This window comes from Dendrobates tinctorius, unplaced genomic scaffold, assembly GCF_039654945.1.
Source record: "Dendrobates tinctorius isolate UK_male_01 unplaced genomic scaffold, ASM3965494v1 ptg000022l, whole genome shotgun sequence".
Classification (NCBI taxonomy): domain Eukaryota; kingdom Metazoa; phylum Chordata; class Amphibia; order Anura; family Dendrobatidae; genus Dendrobates; species Dendrobates tinctorius.
This window is the reverse complement of record NW_027361690.1, coordinates 57,590,062-57,611,534: the sequence shown is the minus strand read 5'-3', so window position 1 is coordinate 57,611,534 and position 21,473 is coordinate 57,590,062. Positions and strand designations below refer to the sequence as shown.

General features: G+C 39.0%; 1 protein-coding gene across 10 annotated transcripts in view; it reads right to left on the bottom strand.

Annotated features, from left to right (window-relative positions):
• The window catches only part of NTRK3 (neurotrophic receptor tyrosine kinase 3), a 956,517-nt gene that overhangs the window by 177,039 nt on the left and 758,005 nt on the right, over nt 1-21,473 (bottom strand). For 2 of the 10 annotated variants that reach the window (XM_073568729.1, XM_073568731.1), the window contains exon 14: nt 1,924-2,645. The exons of the other annotated variants lie outside the window; for them this stretch is intronic. In XM_073568729.1, coding sequence (XP_073424830.1) covers nt 2,527-2,645 — 119 coding nt within the window. In that variant the 3' untranslated portion in view covers nt 1,924-2,526. Of the gene's footprint in view, nt 1-1,923; nt 2,646-21,473 lie in introns of those variants that run through there. 10 annotated transcript variants of the gene reach the window in all.

Here is a 21,473-nt window from a genome sequence, read left to right as displayed (position 1 = left end):
TAGAATTGAGTTCTTTAATTTTACAAAAAATTGTGTTCTCATAAATTCATTGAATTCTCTCAAATTTAAATAAGTAGCATTAAGCTGTAGCTATAATTTTGCTGAACTGTTTAGGACAAAGGCAAAAGGGTAAAGCAAAAAAAAATAATACTCAGCTTACTACTTACCTGTCCCACTGCCCCCACTTTCTTCTCTACGATCCTCTGCTTCTCTTCTTTTCTCCTTCCCTGTCATGCACATTCTCCTTTGACCTCTTCACTCCAGGCTCTGGCTTCTGGTTAAACTTAGCCTTGGACATCACTGCTCACTATGCCACAGTGGCACATGTCATTGACGTCATGTTACTATGCACGTCGCCTGAGTGGCAAACTATAACATCAGAGGCATAGACAAGATTCACGGACTGGAGTGAAGAGGCCAAAGGAGGATGTGCATGATGGAGATAGGAATAAGCAGAGACACCTGGGACCAAATGGTAGGCTACAGAGCTTCAAGTGAGTAGTAAGCTAAATATTATTTTTATATTTTTCTTTTACATCTACTGGTTTTTTTGCTCAAAGGTCTGGAGAAAAACTAGAACATACTGATTAACATTCATTTTGCATTGGATTACTTTGATGCAAGTCAAAATATCCTGTAAAATCTGTGTAATTTGATGAATATGATAATAGATTTGATCATCTCTAGACATAATAATGGCTGACACAATCATTCTATCTCCATACATTATCCTGTTATCAGAAGCACATCCCTTATTTACACAGATCAATGTGCTGCTGTTAATGACGATATTTATATAGCAATATGAAGCAAATCACCCAATGAAACAACATTTTCATTGTAGTCGAGTGATCGCCGACATATCTACAGGAGCAGTTAAAGGGAACCTTTCACCAGAAGAAATGCTATTAACCAGCAGATGTGAGGTTACTTTGAAGGTTAATAGTACTAGTAACCTGCCCGCTGCCTGCACTTAGCCTAATGCTGTGGGTAGAAGATGAAATTTATTCTCCCTGGCAGTGCTCACGCTTCAGTGACTGGAGCAGCACTGGCACAACTTAAGTCATCGCTCTGAATATTGAGAGTGGCGGCTGTAACCGCTCCCCTGGCCCTGATTGACACTAACTCTGCACTGGGGCTGGATGTCAGTCAGTGCCAGGGGTGCCGTTGCAGTTGCCGCTCAGTGTACTCAGACGTGACTGAAGCTCAAATGCTGCCGGGGGGAATAAAATTAATTTTCTCCCCACAGCATTCGGCTAAGTGCAGGTGCTGGGTGGGATAGTAAAGCTGTTATGGGGTTAAACTGCAGGTTAATAGCATTTTTTTCTGATGAGAGTTCCCTTTAATTAGTCACACAAATGCTCACTTGCCTGTTATCCGCTCATGTAAAGGGGACTTAAAGAGTAACTGTCGTTTTAATTTCTATTTCATAACTCAGTAGTACATGTGAAAATAAGCAACTTTGTGATATACCTTATCAGAAAAATCTTCTTTCTCTCTATGCTACAATTATCAAAATTCTCAATTCTGAGTTTTTTATTTCCATGTCTCCAATTGACTTATTAAATAAAAATTAAAATGATTACTCTTTACATTGCCATTAGCAACCAATCACAATGCAGCTTTCATTTTTCAACAGCAAAATAAAAACTATGCTGTGATTGGTTGCCCTTGGGCAATGAAGACAGTTTTTCTTTCAACTTCATGCTGTGTTTTTTTAAAGATGATCCATCATTCTTGATTATACAGGGTGACTACAACAAAGTACAAGCCTATGCATCTGTCCCTACAAAAGACCAATTCAAACAAAGCAAATATTGCTTTCGGTGATCATTTTGTCCTCACGTGTTGCTCCCTCCCGCCCCACATAGCTTATCCCTAGAAAAGAAAATAATACAAATAATAAAAATTCTGACGCACAAAAGATTTGTAAAACATTTCATTGAAAAATAATTACAATTTCTCCTGTTAAAAAAGTAAGATTTCACTTCTCATATGTCATTTGTACAGTTCCAGAAACCTACGATGCCCTTTTCTTACCAGTCTTCGTTATTTAGAGACTTCCATGACATAAAAGGCCCTGCTTTATGAGATCTCTTTAGGTTGTCATTTCAAAGGGTGATGACATCATTAATAAGGTGATGTGAAGTCACAGGATCACAGAAAACTCAAACACAGATTCCAAACAGGAAAAACACGACTAAGGATTTTTTTTAAACAAATACAACTAGTGTTTATTATAAAGATGGCTCCTTTCGAGTCTGTCTCCCTTGATTTATTATAAGTTGCTGATCCTGCTCCTGCTGCTGCTGCTGTGGCATGTCTGGATAATTTTGAAAGCAGTAGCTACTGTAGTTAAAGCAACATTTATCTTTTGACAGAAATATATTTCCGTCGTATTTAAAAGTTTTCAACAGAGGACTAGTGCAGTCTTGTGAAACCTTGATCCAAAAGTTTTCTGTGCCTCCCTTCACATTTTGAGAGAACAGCCTAAACTTGACAACATAAACAAGGAACTTTAGCGGCTTAAAAGACGTGGCGTCCTTTGCTGAAATAAACACCGACGTCGTGAACATAAATGCCTTGGTTAAGAGGTTTGGGGTGTCCGGGAAGGCTTATTGTGTTCAACATATATTCTCTGAAACCTAAAAAAAAAAAGAAAAAACAAAGGCAAAATAAAGGAAGGAAAAACAAAAATAGGAAGGTACTTTAAGGAAAAAAATAAGCAAATAAATATTACGTAATTTATTTATCTTTTTTAAGGGAACAGATCATTAAATAAATTAGTTCAGTAAGAATTAAAGTGATGTGAAAAAAGTCAAAGGGACTTTTCCTCTGCAATGCATGTTACACAATTTGATATAATTAGAAAAGGGCCATCATTTTTAATTACACTTTAAAATATTTTGTTTAAAATTAAGAAATAAGAGACAGACAGTAGGTCAACTATGATGGCAAGAAAAAACACAAAAAAGCAAGCAAAAATAAAAATATTTCATCATCCACATAACATATGTGCCAGAGCAGCTCGTTTCTATCATGGTATAGCAATTTTGAAACATTTTCCTATATAGAAAACACCAGTTAAACCTTGAAAAACCATCTTGAAAGCCGAAATATGAAATGAGCATATCAATTTGGCATTAAATAAAAAATGTATTTGGAGCCAGCCCATGGGCAAAACAACCTGCCAAATTAACCAATTCAAATGGATTGCAGAACTGATGTAATGATCACATTGAGGGGAAGGATGATGATGCAGATGATAATGGTGGTAAAATATACAGACAGATAATCAGTTATGAAATATGCAATGGATCCAAGTATTCCACAAAAGTAGTTTTAGATGTTCTAATAATGCTGCAAATGGCCATATTCCTGTCATTAAGAATACTGGAAAACTTTCCTGAACCCCTCACACAGATTTACACAGTAAATGTGAATGGAGCGTCATACACACATTTACAGTGTCTGCACCCCAGTTGTTTGGATACGTATCTGCTTGCTCTGGTGAATTGTAGGATATCGCAAAATCATTTGTTTGACTTCTTCAGATGTAAAACTGTCATGTATCGCATGCATGTGATCTGTGAACACATGTGATGAGATCACTATGAACATGTAAGGGAATGTATAGATCTCCATACATTTGTTAATACCTGGCCAGTCATGTTTAAAGGGTTTGTACCAAGTTAGGAAGTTATCACAAATCAAAAAGTTAGGTGATAGCATGCATGTCACTGAGAACTCTATATATCTACAAAATGGGGGGCAGCAATGTCCAATCTAAATGGAACAGCAGTAGAGCATGCACACCACTACTTCATTCACTCTCTTCGGACTGCCCGAGATAGCAGCATACAGCACTACTCTATTCAGATGGGACATTACAAAGCTCCATTAACGGAATCAGTGTTGATTCCAGGGATCTGCATGGTATCACCTATCTTGTGGCTAGCTGAAAACTTCCTAACAAAGTACAAACTGCTAAAAGGTTGTTCCTTTTTAGTGAATTTTAATTTCTGGGTGCAAGTTAATCTAGAGAAACTAGCTATGTTATATACTACATATGGATATGAGCTATGGTTATCTTCTTTGGGTCCATCAGTAAGTCTCACCGCTGCGATCAGTGTCTAGCTTAGGCTCAGGCACTGAAAACATGTTGACAGTGTGCCAGCCAATCAGTGAGCGCAGCAGCTCTGAGTGAGGTGTTCATTTACATGGGAATGCCCTGGTCAGAGCCGCGCAGCTTACCAACTGACGGCCATGTCTTTGACGTTACATCAAAACCACAGCCAAAGCCAGAGCTATGCAGTGCTTCAAGGAGTTGTTAGAACCTGTGATGCTATACAAGCTCCATACAAACAGAACTGCAATGTACATGAGGCCTAAAATATAGAAAGTGTCATTATACATTTTGGGAAATGGAGTTAATATACTAATAAATTATTAATTAATATTTTGGGAAATTGAGTTACAGTTGTGGCCAAAAGTATTGACACCCCTGCAATTCTGTCAGATAATACTCAGTTTCATCCTGAAAATGATTGCAAACACAAATTCTTTGTTATTATTATCTTCATTTAATTTGTCTTAAATGAAAAAACACAAAAAAGAATTGTCCTAAAGCCAAATTGGAAGTAATTCCACATCAAACATAAATAAGAGGGTGGGCAAAAGTATTCGCACTGTTCGAAAAATCATGTGATGCTTCTCTAATTTGTGCAATTAACAGCACCTGTAATTTACCTTACCTGTGGCACCTAACAGGTGTTGGCAATAACTAAATCACACTTGCAGCCAGTTGACATGGATTAAAGTTGACTCAACCTCTGTCCTGTGTCCTTGTGTGTACCACATTGAGCATGGAGAAAAGAAAGAAGATCAAAGAACTGTCTGAGGACTTGAGAAACCAAATTGTGAGGAAGCATGAGCAATCTCAAGGCTACAAGTCCATCTCCAAAGACCTGAATGTTCCTGTGTCTACCGTGCGTGGTGTCATAAAGAAGTTTAAAGCCCATGGCACTCTGGTTAACCTCCCTATATGTGGATGGAAAAGAAAAATTGACAAGAGATTTCAATGCAAGATTGTGCGGATGTTGGATAAAGAACCTCGACTAACATCAAAACAAGTTCAAGCTGCCCTGCAGTCCGAGGGTACAACAGTGTCAACCCATACTATCCATCGGCGTCCGAATGAAAAGGGACTGTATGGTAGGAGACCCAGGAAGACCCCACTTCTTACCCCGAGACATAAAAAAGCCAGGCTGGAGTTTGCCAAAACTCACCTGAAAAAGCCTAAAACGTTTTGGAAGAATGTTCTCTGGTCAGATGAGACAAAAGTAGAGCTTTTTGGGCAAAGGCATCAACATAGAGTTTACAGGAGAAAAAAAGAGACATTCAAAGAAAAGAACATGGTCCCTACAGTCAAACATGGCGGAGATTCCCTGATGTTTTGGGGTTGCCTTGCTGCCTCTGGCAGTGGACTGCTTGACCGTGTGCACCCTTCAAACATCAGGGACCTGGAGCAGTTTGCCAAAGAAGAATGGTCTAAAATTCCAGCAGAGCATTGTAAGAAACTCATTGATGGTTACCGGAAGCGGTTGGTCGCAGTTATTTTGGCTAAAGGTTGTGCAACTAAGTATTAGGCTGAGGGTGCCAATACTTTTGTCTGGCCCATTTTTGGAGTTTTGTGTGAAATGATCAATGTTTTGCTTTTTGCTTCATTCTCTTTTGTGTTTCTTCATTTAAGACAAATTAAATGAGGATAATAATATCAAAGAATTTGTGTTTGCAATCATTTTCAGGAAGAAACTGAGTATTATCTGACAGAATTGCTGGGGTGTCAAAACTTTTGGCCACAACTGTAACTGATCAATTATTATATATAATAAAATTTCAAATGGAGAAAATTTATGTTCAGCCCATTCAGCTTAAGTAGCACAACTTCCGTGGAGAATAGATTGTATATGGTGGCAGTGAAGCCCGCACCGTGCTGCTAATTACAGAAGATACAGAAGCAGCCGAGTGCAAGAGCTCGACTGTTTAGTTATCTTCCAGTGATCGAGCAGCTCATGGAATAAAACTAGTTTATATAAATGCAGTTATGGAGGAGTGGAGGGCAGATTTGTTGTTTCAAATCTTCTAAAGTAACTATGAAATATGATGAAGGTATAACACAACTGAGAAGAGCAGACACCAAAGAAGATTAAGAGCAAGAAGCAAAGCAAGGATGAAATAATCGCATTGAAGTTCCTGTAGTTATGTGATTATAATGTATAATTATATTGTTAACGATTACTATATTTATTTTTCGGTCTGCCACTAAATATTGGTAAAATTCCAGGTAAAGCTGAACCTACTCTGTAATCAGAAAGCCAGAGTGGAGATTTGAGTCAATCATTTCCCTCAAATCTGATTGAAAACTATACACTACCATTCGAAAGTTTGGGGTCACCCAGACAATGCAAGTAGTAATCACATACATCTGTTTTTGTCAAAAAATATATGGAGTCAACACAGATCACCAGCATATAAAAATCTCATACATACTGTATATACATATACATGCTCACCAATTTGGGAAATTGGAAAGTTACAGCAAACACCCAAATCAGATGACCCTAGTGGAGCCATTATGCATACGTATTATCATGATGAACATCACAGTGACAGATGAACTGGTGCTGCATATTATGAGGGCCAGCATATTATGGGGGCCAGCAGTTGGCAGCTTTCAGTACCAACTATGTCTGTTTTTCCGTAATTATCTGGCAAAGTCAAATAAAGTGCATTTTTTTGTGATGAAACTACTTGTTCTGCCAGCTTACTTCACCTTTCCTTACTTATTTTTTTCTCACAGCTACATTGATATGTGCTTGGTTCAATATAATTTTTTTTAACATTCCTATAGTGAAGATTGAAGAAACAGCTTAAAGCTGTGTGAAATGGCTGCAGGAATGCGATTCTGTATAGGAATGGTAATTAAACTGACTGAATGTGATGAACATCACCAAGGAGGTGGCGAAGTGAGTTCTGAACTTCAATTGCTAACTTCCCACACATACCGTAATTGAACGGCAGGGATGTTCTACCCACCCTGAACCAATGTGAACACAAAGTACTAGATGAAAGAATGAAAAACAACAAGGCTGTATACAATTGTCCACAAGAGCAGAGTACATCAATTCTAGCCTGAACATACAGTTACATGCAGTATATCTAAAATTTCAATAGTAAGATAAAATTGTCAATGCCACCTTAATATACTCTGATCTATCCAAAAAATAGGCTAGTTTCATTAACAAATAAATGGGTTTTGAATACATTACTAGGAAATAGCATCATTATCAATCAAATTCCTAATATTAAAAAAATGCTTGTATCTTATAGTTACTTATGACTGATTCATTTTCCTTCTGCAGAAAACTGGGTGACTTGCTACTCTACGCTTGGAATCCTGCATGAGAAGATTACATTACGGCATTGTGAATTTTAACCTGAAGTTTCACACCAGTGATGACTTCACAATGAATGTGATTTTACCAACCAGATTTTAAAATAAAGAGAACTAGAGATCAAAGAGAACAACTATAGGGAATTGTAAAGATCTATTGCAAGTAGATATAATCGGATGCTAAAGTTTTCACTGCAGGTCAGGCTGGGAGGCTGCGCAGCCAACTTCTCATTCATACCTCCGAGGTTTACAGCTGGGGCGGTAGCATTAGCACCGCTCCCGGTTGTAAACTATTTAATCCCCAGATATGGATTTACGCCGTGGGACTGACTGTACGCAGGACAGGTATGGTATATTGTTGGATTTTTATTTTTTATTTTTTAAAGGAGATCGAGGGCTTCATTTGGATTAGCAGAAGAATAAAGATGGCAAAACTGTGTGCTCTTTTATTTCATTAAAATACTTTATTCTGCGTGTGTGTGTATATTTAATGCTTTAGAAACTTCAGAATTACTAATGAATATATGTCTTATTGACACCTCTCCATTACTAAGCCAGGATTAATGTCAGCTTACAATACAAAGGTGACATTAACCCCTTATTACCCCATATGCCACCACTACAGGGCAATGGGAAGAGAGAGGCTAAGTGTCGGAATTGGCACATCTTACAGATGTGCCTTTTCTGGGGTGGCTGGAGGCAGATGTTTTTAGCCATGGAGGGCCAATTACCATGGTCCCTTTCTCGGCTATTAATATCTGCCCTCAGTCACTGGCTTTCCCTCTCTGGCGCAGAAAATTGTGCGGGAGCCTTGCAATTTTTTCCCATAAATACATTCTTTTATTAAATACTTATAGCTCCCAAATTTTACACAGATATACTGCTAACACTATTAGTAGCTATTCTACTATGTATCTCTCTATGAAATATAAAGATATGTATATATATGTGTGTCACTGACATATATATATATATATATACAGCTAGTCTATGTGTATACATGTATTCTATCTTTTCTATTATAACATGTCAATGTGATTTTACTGTATAGCCGCATATGAATTGCCGGCGTTTCAAAGGACAACGCTGCGAGTGCTGTCCAATTTTTTTCTTGCACGCATTGACTTGCATTGGCAAGTCTCGTCCGATATATACAGCAATACGCAGCATGCTGCGATTTTTTTTCTCTGTCTGACTTCAGCTGAGACAAAAAATTGCAGATGAGATGTCACCCCGTTGAATAACATTGGTCCAAGTGCAATGTGATTTTCTATCAGACTGCACACATCTGTATTTCTCGCAAGTGAGTATGAGCCCTTACTCAGTGACTCTGGAGTCAGAAAATCACTCTACTGTCAAAACTGTGCTCCACTGGGTATCTCTGATTTCTGATGTCCCAGTTACTAATCACCATTGTATAAGGCATGATAATCAGCTAGATGTTATAGCTGCAGGGCATTATGGGGAAGGCCAAGCAGCAACACCAAATGACATAAGCCTGCTTTCTGATGCTTAAGCAATGAGGTAAATGGTGACAGGCAATTTTTTGGGGGGGAGGGGCAAGCAAAGAATCAAATCTCAAAATATTCAAATTTGCATGACACCATGAATTTCAGGAAATTCTACTCAAACTCTGTTCAACATAGATCTACTAATGGAACTCTAATTACATGGTTTACTTTTTTATATTTTATGTTCATACATCATTGAAAAATATTGTAAATCACCTTCAAGAGTTTATTTTGACGCAGTTTGCCAGCTTCCGTATTAAGGCCTTAATATCAACCAATACCTTACATATATTGATATGTTTTTTGTGCACTTTTTATATTTCTTTCAGGGTGCAGTTAGGCCCAAATGGTTCTGCAAAGTTGTGGCCTCTGTTCACACGGGATGCATTCTAGTTGGCACTGGGCAGCCCCCCTATATGGTGTTACTAAGAGGTTGTGAACCGGAAGCCCTGCATTCCCTGTGTGAACACTGCCACATGCGGATTATTTCTTCTGCACTGGTGTACCACACGGCCAATCCCTGATTGTAGGCTGGCTGTTTCATTTGGTATTTATGCACCTGTGCAGCTGCCATTTTACTTGGGTCCGCTGCACCTTGTATTAGTGCAGATGCATTTAGGCCTGTCTGGTTTGTATTTGTCTACATTGTTGGGTCTGGTGTTTCATCTTCCAATTGACAATGCCCCATAGATTCAGGGTGTTTGTCAGGCGAGTTTGCTGGCCAATGATACTGTTGTTTTTAAACCAGGTATTGGTACTTTTGGCAGTGTTGACAGGTGCCAAGTCCTGCTAGAGAATGAAATTTCCATCTCCAAAAAGCTTGTCTGCAGAGGAACCATGAAGTGCTATAAAATTTCCTGGTAGATGGCTGTGCTGACTTTGTTTTTGAGAAAACACAGTGGATCTACATTAGCAGATGACATGGCTCCCGAAACCATCACTGTTTGTGGAAATTTCACACTAGACGTCAAGCAGCTTGGATTGTGTGCCTCTCCACTCTTCCTCCAGACTCTGGGACTTTGAGTTCCAAATGAAATGCAAAATTTACTTTAATCTGAAAACAACACCTTGGACCACTGAGCAATGGTCCAGTTCTTTTTCTCCTTGACCCAGGTAAGACACTTATGGTGTTGTCTATTGGTCATGAGTGGCTTGACACAAGGAATGCGACACTTGTAGCCCATGTCCTGGATACGTCTGTGTGTGGTGGCTTTAGAAGCAATGACTCCAGCAGTAGTCCACTCCTTGTGAATTTCCCCCAAATTTTTGAATGGCCTTTTCTAAGAAATCCTTTCAATGCTGAGGTTATCCCGGTTGCTTATGTACCTTTTTCTACCACACTTTTTCCTTCCACTCAACCTTCCATTAATATGCTTGGATACAGCACTCTGTGAACAGCCAGCTTCTTTAGCAATGACCTTTTGTGGCTTACCCTCCTTGTGGAGTGTGTAAATTACTGCCTTCTGGACATCTGTCAAGTCAGCAGTCTCCCCCATGGTTGTGGAGCCTACTGAAACAGACTTAGGGACCTTTTTAAACACTTAGGATGCTTTTTTTGTTAATTATTCAAATTTACTGAGATAATGACTTTTGGGTTTTCATTGGCTGTAAGCCATAATCATCAACATTAACAGAAATAAACACGTGAAATAGATCACTCTGTTTGTAGTGACTCTATATAATGTGTGAGTTTCACTTTTTGTATTGAAGAATTGAAATAAATTAAGTTTTTGATAATATTCTAATTTTGTGAAAAGCACCTGGACATGGTCAACTGCAAAGTAAGTGAACGTTTACACTTGGCCCTAAGAACAAAAATGTATTAATTATAAACTACAATTAAGAACAAATATTTTGCCTGAAAAGAAACTGATTATTATTTGGAGTGAGGTTATTGTACAATAATATCTATTCTCTGTGCATACAGGATACAACTATACTCTGCTGCAGGTTGTGTAGGCGCTGAAAGCAACCCTCCACCCTGACTATAGAATTGTCATGTACTTGTAACCATATTTGTTATTTTACTGCTGCTCCTTCTTCAGAGACCGGCATACCGGCCCTCCTCTAACCAAAATTGTTACTCCAATATCTTGGAGAGCGCAGTAGTAAGTACAAAACAAAACTCTTTCGCCTTTCCTGTGCAGTGGAGGTGTGATTCAGGCTTACCACCAACACCTATGCCATTGTGATGGCCACCTTGTCTGTTGGAGAGCCAGAATGCCTATCTTAGCAGAAAAGGTAGAAGGAGGCAAATGGAAAAGTGACAAATCCATAATTACTTTTCAATGTCAGGTTGAAGGGTCATTTAAAAAAAAGATAAAGAGAATGCTCTAGATTATAACATGAACTTGCAAAATGTCGATATATGCATGTATCTAATTAGCTCTAAATTACTAATGCCAGAAATATATTGGGGTGAATATTAGGGCTGCATAGCTCAAATATGATTTTACTAAGCCGAACTTAGGTTGCGTTTTCCTTTAATTTGGCCAGTATACGAGAACATTGCCTTTCTTACCCTTTTCATCATTTTGAACCTTCACTCTCCATCTGAAACACGCACGTTTCAATTTTTGCAGAGTGACCTCTTCTTCTAGATTGGTATTTTTGTATTTTAATCAGTATGATTTATAGATATTCACTTTACATAATGCATTTAAGTTTATGGGAAACAATAGAAGATTTGTTAAAAGACTGTAGAATTTGTCAGAGATGTTATTCAGCAGGCGCTTAATACTCCCCCAACCTTGGTAGATGATGATAAGTGCTGAGCTTTAAATTGAAAGTGTTTACAAAAATAAGGTCTATGATAACACAGCAAAAAATGGATGTGAAAGCAAGAGAAAATGGATTCTCGTAGCCGGATGCCCCAAGTACTTTGTTAGAACGGTTCATTTTTTCGCAGTACATTGCTATAGAGAAAAACATTAAAAAGTCCAACCCTGGAAAAACATAGGCTTGTCGTGGATGGGCAGAGTGCTAGCAATAAAAACGGTGATCCTCCCAAAACTTTTATACAATTTTAGGGCTCTCCCTCTTATCTTTCCAATGACATTTTTTAATAGTTGCAACAAAAAAATCTTCTCCTTTGTCTGGGGAGAGAAGAGAGCTAGAGTAGACAGAACAATTCTTTATAAACATAAATACAACGGAGGAATGGGGTTACCAAACATTCTAGCTTATTACCACACCAACCTAATTAAACAAAGCCAATACTGGATAAATGAGGATATCAAACCTTCTTGGATGGAACTAGAAAAAGACCATAGCATTTCAAGCCCCTTAAAAATCTCCTTCTCAACCATATATTCAATCTAAAAAAATACAGACTAAATCATCCTATTTTTCTGGCAATCACCCAATCTTGGGATCATTTTGCCTTATTGAATAAAGCTGAGAAGTCAAAACTGAAAGAAAATTTCCCAATATCCCTGATTGCTTCTGTTTACAGATTTTCTGTACCTGATAATTAGTGAAAAAATGGCATCCGAAAGTTGGGAGATATTCTCGCAACGGATAAAATACTCAGTTTTTTTTTTAGAAACAGATTCAATATACCCTCCTCAGACTTTATGCAATACTGCATAATTAAGGAGTACCTACAAAAATTTATTAGTATGGTCCCCCCAAAAACAGAGGCAATTCACTTCCTTCTAAACAATCCAAACCATAAAATTTTCTGGAGCACTAAATTCCTATATAGTTCTTTCAATAAAGAAGGCGATTTCACAAAAAAACAAATATATGTTCAAATGAGAGAAGGATCTCCAGTTCTGCAAAACAAAGGAACAATGGGAGAGAGCAGTTAAAAATTCATATTCTTCAAATATATCAATACAGCTTCATGAATCATTCTATAAATTATTAACAAGATGGTACCTAACTCCCTCTAGGATAACACATTTCAAACCAGATTCTTCCCCATTAGGTTGGAGAGGGTGTGGGCTCAAGGGAGATTTGAAACACAAATTCTGGTCATGCCCAGCTCTCACAGAGCTATGGAATAAGATTTCCACATATATTGGTGGACTTCTCGACAAGAACTTCACTCTTTCCCCTCAAACAGCACTCTTTTTCTTAGACATGGAGGATGTACACCACTCATCTAAAAAAGTCATAATACATCTATTACTAATAACTAAAAATTTGATTGCCGCCTTCTGGAGGAGAACTGACGTACCAAGGTTCTCTGACATTGTGGATGGATTAAAGACGCATAATACCCTGGACTTAAAATTCTCAATAGCTAATGGTTGTTTGCATAAATATGATAAAAAATGGAGCATGTAGAATACTAAACACCAAGCCTTAGATTAGTTAAGGTTATTTGTTATTTTTTTTTTACTTTTAGTTAAAAGTAGCTTTCTTGAAGTATATAGCTTGAACATAGAAATTCATGGAAGATTATTTTACCAAGACTGATTAATATTGTAGCAGATATACAAGTATTTGCAAATATGTCTATGTTATTAATAATACTTTTTCTCCCCCCCTTCCCTCTCCCAAACCCTTCCCATCCCCCATCCCCTATTTACCAATGCGAATAATTACACAAATAAAGAGCATGTTTTAAAAATTGTTAAAATGTTCAATAAAAACATTTTGAAAACTTAAAAAAAAAAAAAACATTAAAAAGGAGAAAAGAAACCATATTGTATTTTAATCTCCCTCTTCTTTTGTTACTGACTTTTGCTAATTCCATTTTTGTTTTTCTAATTAATGTATGTAAAAGTAAAGGAATAATCTTACTATTCCAACTGTGCGATGATACACAAGAGGGAAATCCTTGGAAGGCCTGATTAGCACTTTTCAGAATGATAGTTAATTGCTACTAGTTAATAGTTATTCTATCTTATTTCGAATGTTTTCCCAATTATTTCTGCTACATTATGGAAGGTTATAATTGAAAATTGAAAATAAATGGAAAAAAAGAACAATGTACATATGAAAGATTACAATTAACCTCTGACATTCTGACTGATAGAGATGATATTAGATTTAGAATTTTTGATGTTTGGTAGCAGTTGGTCAAAATTTTTGCATATGGTTCGATCAGCTTCCCCCATACTCTGGAACTCTCTGCCACAAAACATCAGACTCTCACCATCAATGGAAACCTTCAAGAAGAACCTGAAGACCCACTTGTTCTGACAAGCCTACAGCCTGCAATGATCCTCGGTCTACTGAACCACCGCACGACCTGCTCTACCCTCTCCTACTGTATCCTCACCCATCCCTGTAGACTGTGAGCCCTCGCGGGCAGGGTCCCCTCTCCTTATGTACTTGTGTTTCCCTTGGCTTACACATGTTTATTATACTTGTCTATATTTCCCCTTTTCACATGTAAAGCGCCATGGAATAAATGGCGCTATATAAATGCATAGTAATAATAATAATAATCAGCTGATCAAAAAAAGATTGGGATGTTGTAAAAAAAAGTTTTTTGTTTTTTTTCAAGTGATCCCAAATTGCAGTAGTGACCCACAAAAATCATTGGAAAAGTGAGTAGCTGATAACTCTGTGGTCAACTTTAGAAACATAGTAGTACAGAACAATTATCTGCAACCAATCAGTTGCTAGATGTTATCAGTCCAAACTGAAATTATTATTATTACTGTTAATCAAGGTGTTTCATACTTATAATCAGTCAAGATTGCCATCATGTGCTGAGTAGTCAGAGTGGCTATTGCATATATATCATAGATGACAATTGAGACTCCCACTAATCAGAGTAATGAAGGGATCATTGTATCTCACCGCCACTATGGCTTTTACCAGACACAGTGGCGCTGGAGTCTATGTCTGGTATGGGCCATTGAGCCATTAACTGGAATGGGACTGAGCTGCAATACCAGGCAGAGTTCGCTGACAAGGTGACCTTCTATTCTTCCTAAAAGACAATGGGACCAAGGTCATGTTGAGATGTGGTTATGATCACATGGGATTCCAGAAGTTAGACTTGTAGAGATCACATATTGATGGCATATCCTAGCAATATGACATCATTCTTGATAAGAACAAAACCTCTTAAAATATTCGGTCATGACGGTTTGATGGATGCTCGCACATTCAGTCGGGAATTCCTGGCAGTACTGTATAGTTCATTCTTGATCAATCTCACTAGTTATAACAAAAATATGAAGAAATATGATGGCATTTCTTCTGATTTACACACTAGTGCCTATGACAGCCTGTATAATCCTTACAAGCTTCATTTAGGCCATATTCAGGCATCTGTGTTGCATATACGTGTTCTATCTGTTTTTTCTTTATGGATACAACACATACGCATTATAATCTATGATGCTGTTCTCATGTCCATTTTTTCAGACAGCACAGATGACAAGTGATGAAAAAAGTCTATAAGTCTGTGAAAAACATGTACAAGATCCGTGTGCCATTCAGGTACTGTACGTGTTTAACATTGCAAAGGATAGGAGAAACTTTGTCATTTATGTATTTCTTTATTCATCAATGCAAAACACTGATGACACAATGATGGTAAAAACGGACACACAGACCATACACTGATGACACACTGATGGTAAAAACGGACACATGGACCATACACTGATGACACACTGATGGCAAAAACGGACACACAGACCATACACTGATGACACACTGATGGTAAAAACGGACACACAGACCATACACTGATGACACACTGATGGTAAAAACAGACACATGAACCATACACTGATGACACACTGATGGTAAAAACGGACACACAGACCATACACTGATGACACACTGATGGTAAAAACGGACACACAGACCATACACTGATGACACACTGATGGTAAAAACGGACACATGAACCATACACTGATGACACACTGATGGCAAAAACGGACACACAGACCATACACTGATGACACACTGATGGTAAAAACAGACACATGAACCATACACTGATGACACAATGATGGTAAAAACGGACACACAGACCATACGCTGATGACACACTGATGGTAAAAACGGACACATGAACCATACACTGATGACACAATGATGGTAAAAACGGACACACAGACCATACACTGATGACACACTGATGGCAAAAACGGACACATGGACCATACACTGATGACACAATGATGGTAAAAACGGACACACAGACCATACACTGATGACACACTAATGGTAAAAACGGACACACAGACCATACACTGATGACACACTAATGGTAAAAACGGACACACAGACCATACACTGATGACACACTGATGGCAAAAACGGACACATGGACCATACACTGATGACACACTGATGGCAAAAACGGACACACAGACCATACACTGATGACACACTGATGGTAAAAACGGACACATGGACCATACACTGATGACACAATGATGGTAAAAATGGACACACAGACCATACACTGATGACACACTAATGGTAAAAACGGACACACAGACCATACACTGATGACACACTGATGGCAAAAACGGACACATGGACCATACACTGATGACACACTAATGGTAAAAACGGACACACAGACCATACACTGATGACACACTGATGGTAAAAATGGACACACAGACCATACACTGATGACACACTAATGGTAAAAACGGACACACAGACCATACACTGATGACACACTGATGGCAAAAACGGACACATGGACCATACACTGATGACACACTAATGGTAAAAACGGACACACAGACCATACACTGATGACACACTGATGGTAAAAATGGACACACAGACCATACACTGATGACACACTGATGGCAAAAACGGACACATGGACCATACACTGATGACACACTGATGGCAAAAACGGACACACAGACCATACACTGATGACACACTAATGGTAAAAACGGACACATGGACCATACACTGATGACACAATGATGGTAAAAATGGACACACAGACCATACACTGATGACACATTGATGGTAAAAATGGACACACAGACCATACACTGATGACACACTAATGGTAAAAACGGACACAAAGACCATACACTGATGACACACTGATGGCAAAAACGGACACATGGACCATACACTGATGACACAATGATGGTAAAAACGGACACACAGACCATACACTGATGACACACTGATGGCAAAAACGGACACATGGACCATACACTGATGACACACTGATGGTAAAAATGGACACACAGACCATACACTGATGACACACTGATGGTAAAAACGGACACATGGACCATACACTGATGACACACTGATGGTAAAAATGGACACACAGACCATACACTGATGACACACTGATGGTAAAAACGGACACACAGATCATACACTGATGACACACTGATGGTAAAAATGGACACAAAGACCGCACACTGATGACATGCTTATGGTAAAAGTTGACACACAGACCATACCCTGATGACACACTGATGGTAAAAACGGACACAAACGGACACATGGACCATACACTGATGACACACTGATGGTAAAAACGGACACACAGACCATACACTGATGACACACTGATGGCAAAAACGGACACATGGACCATACACTGATGACACACTGATGGTAAAAATGGACACACGGACCATACACTGATGACACACTGATGGTAAAAATGGACACATGGACCATACACTGATGACAAACTAATGGTAAAAACGGACACACAGACCATACACTGATGACACACTGATGGTAAAAATGGACACAAAGTCCGCACACTGATGACATGCTTATGGTAAAAGTTGACACACAGACCATACCCTGATGACACACTGATGGTAAAAACGGACACAAACAGACACATGGACCATACACTGATGACACACTGATGGTAAAAATGGACACATGGACCATACACTGATGACACACTGATGGTAAAAATGGACACACTGACCATACACTGATGACAGAATGATGGTAAAAATGGACACACAGACCATACACTGATGACACAATGATGGTAAAAATGGACACACAGACCTTACACTGATGAATTACTTATGGTAATTACTGATGACACCGGTACCATTTTTTCATGTAGGTGTTTAAACAGGGTCCATGTGAATGAGGCCTCAAATGTATACTTTCTGTTGTGTCCAGACACATAACATGTACAATGCATTGCAGTGCTGATAGCCTGTTTAAAAACACAATTGTTTGCTTAAAAGAACAAAGCCAGTGCGTCCTAAGAAGGAAGGCGAAGGGAAATAGTAATTTTCTGGAGGTGTCATTGACATACAATTAATGGGAATAGAAGTGACCATGGGAAATCATTAGTTGCACCTGTATAAGTATATTGTAATTCAGTTTATGATAGCATTTTGAAGGACTTTGGTTTCAGACAGTTTTATCTTTTCAATGTCTTCTCTCCCGGCTATTACACACAACTGGTTATGAAAGGGAAAAGTTATGTCCATAATAAAACACCAAGAGAAATCAGCGTCTGATCGCCGCCACAAGATGAAACAAAAGGAGTCCTATAAATAACATCACTAGGATTTTTAAGTAAAAAGCTTCCACTACGGCTTATAGTTATTATCCATCTGTTGTGTATTTAGGAAAGAAAATACATGTTTGTACTGTATTTCTGTGTCTGGAGGAAAAAAGTCAATACTATACATCATACCCAAGAAGAGGGCTTTTCTTTAATATTCAGACAAAGTATACTTTCACAAACATAAAAGAATGTTTTGGTTTATGTACTTAAGATGAATTTACAGGAAAAGTAAAACCTTTGTTTCCCAATAAAAGTGCAGCATAAACGAGCTGTCGACCACCCAATGAACAAGCAAAATGATTGTTCGTCAGGTTAAATGAACCTTCGCTTGTTCAAAACAATAATGACTCTTCACAGCACATCGTCCTGTATCCTGTACAACTTATGTGCACAGAGCAATCTTTTACTGCATGTTCTGTCTAGGCAGTCTATTAATCGACCACCAATTGTCAAACATGTTGCCAATTGGTGGTAATTTAGTGCCACAGATAGTGTAATGTAAATGAGTCCATAGGCTGGGTTCACCTACAGTATATCAGTAGTATCACACTCTTTTTTTGAGACTTAAGCAGTCACAGCTGATAGTAAATGTGGTGGAAAAATGCATGAGTTCATTTTTTATTTTTAGCTTTTACTTTTTTTCCCCAGACCTGGGTGAGAGCTATTCTGAAATATATTGTTAGGTTATGTATCCATGATGAGGAATTGCTGTGGTTTTGAAGCTGTGTATCAATGCAGCGTCAAACCTGCAGTGGACAGATGTTACAGCATAGTGGATGGGATTTCTAGAAATTCCATGTCCACTATGCGAATGTAAGGGGGTGAAGTGCAGAAAGGGCCAGGGGAGAGCTGCCTCCTCTGCTCCATGCCCTGAACCATTGAGCAGGGCAGCAGGTTCCCCGGGGGACAGAGAAGAGGCTGAGCACAAGAAGCCAGCAGAGCAGAGAGCGGGAAAACAGCGCGTGCTTTCCTCAGAGCAGCCTGGGCAGCAGACGGGGGAGGACGCTGACGCAGACTGGGGGACAGACAGAGCTCCCGGTCACAGAGTAAAGACTGGGATACCGCGCACAGAGACATCAGACCGTGAGTATGTGAGACTGTGTACTGCGGAGACTGCAAAGGTGCGCCCTGACCCCTGTGGACAGACTAAGACCCACAGAGAAGCAGAGGACTGTATAGAGACTGAGGCCAGAGCAGAGACCGTAGCCCATGACTACGTGAAGCTGGAGTCTGCAGTGACAGATGAGGTGTGTCCTGACCCCTGTGTGAAGTCTGTGTCTAGTGCAAAGGCAGCAGCTAGTGCAAAGACAGCAGCTATTGTGGAGACAGCAGCACGTGTAGAGTCAGTGATCCGTGCTGAGAGATCTAACAGGGGACGGAGTGTTGTTTCCCCTGGGAGAGACTGTGTGCTGTGACAAGATGCTTCCCTGCAAAGAGACTGTGTACTGCGATATGACATCCCTGCAAAGAAATCGTGTGAAATATATAATGGCACACTACTGCAGGGTGCACAAGTAGGTTACCCAAACCAAAGAGCAATAATGAAAATAACTTGGCACTCAACTTATAGCGTTCATGAAAATAGAAAAGAATTTTATTTGTGCAGTCTTCAAAATGTTTCGGCCTACATGGCCTTCATCAGTCTGTTCACTTGTTTTACATGAGTGTGTCAGTACAGCGGGTCCTTATGAGGAACTGGTGGTTAGTAGAAGCGGGCATGGGTTCGGACGCAGTTTCCACTGCTTGTCACATAGCTACACAAATAAAATTCCTATTTTCATGAACGCTATAAGTTGAGTGCCAAGTTATTTTCATTATTATCCCTGCAAAGAGACTGCGCCCAGTGACAGGGCTGTGACCTGCTTAGAGAGGCTATACCATGTACAAAGTTCCAGTGACCCTTGTGTTAATGGAGAGCCCCTGATTCCAGTGGGAAAGCACCGCTGTGGAGTTGGAAAAAAGGACTTGGAGCATAGGGGATATTGTTTGTCTCATACCCCTCTGACTCCCGCAGCAACCCCACATATTTCGGCTGGACATTGTTAAAGGCACATGATACAGAGGACTTCAGACTACAAGCGCTGCTGGTGATTCAGCGCCAACATGGTAGAAGAGTGAACCTTCAATCAAGACCTCTTCAGACTGATAAGTGCCTTTGTAGGAAAACCCCTGATAAGATTGTCAAATCCTGTTTATTCCTTTTTTCACTGTTTCCAGTGTTTGTTCTCATTATATCAATACTTCACTGTTATTTTGTCTGTATTATTCCCTGTAAATAAACCTCCCCTTTAACTGTTGGTCCGTCTGTTCTGTGGTGACATACTCATCCCTGCACTTTATTACACATCCACTGATACCGACGGATCACCCGCGGAGATGGATATATGGCAAGTCTTTCAGGACTGCAGCATGTCAATTTCTATTGTGGAGACTAGTCTCCGCAATAGAAGTTTTACCAATTGAAATGTATTGAATTTGATAAGTCTGCACGATTCAGTGACCAAAAGTGGATTTACCCTCATTTAATATATGGCAACGCCTTGGACGCAGCGAACATATGCTGCATCCAAAGCATTGTTACTTCTGGATTGTTGGGTAATGGCCTCAAAACATTGTGAATCATTGTCCCTGAACCAGTGCCTGGTAGTGATCCAGTTTAAAACAATATCATCAGTTTCCTTTATCAGTTTCAAACTGGTTTTTGAGTAAACCCCTGGATGGAATCATTCTTTATAATGCAAGTACACTAGAAAAACTGTAATTGCACTAATAATCTTTCCCTGTTGTGTAATTGAATTATATTGAAGTTTTACAAAAATATGCATTCTGGAGAAAAAGGATTTTTTGTAATTCGCAAAATGGTAGTCATCTGTAGCCACCATCTTGCTAAACAGTAGAGTGCAAGTAAAAGGTTAAAATGAAAAAAAAAAAACAACGAACTTCTCACCTCTCCGGTGACTCCACAGCTTTCTGTCCACTGTCCGGTTCTCCTAGCCTCTGTCACTCTACATCTCTAGCTCAGTGTTCAGTCTAGGTT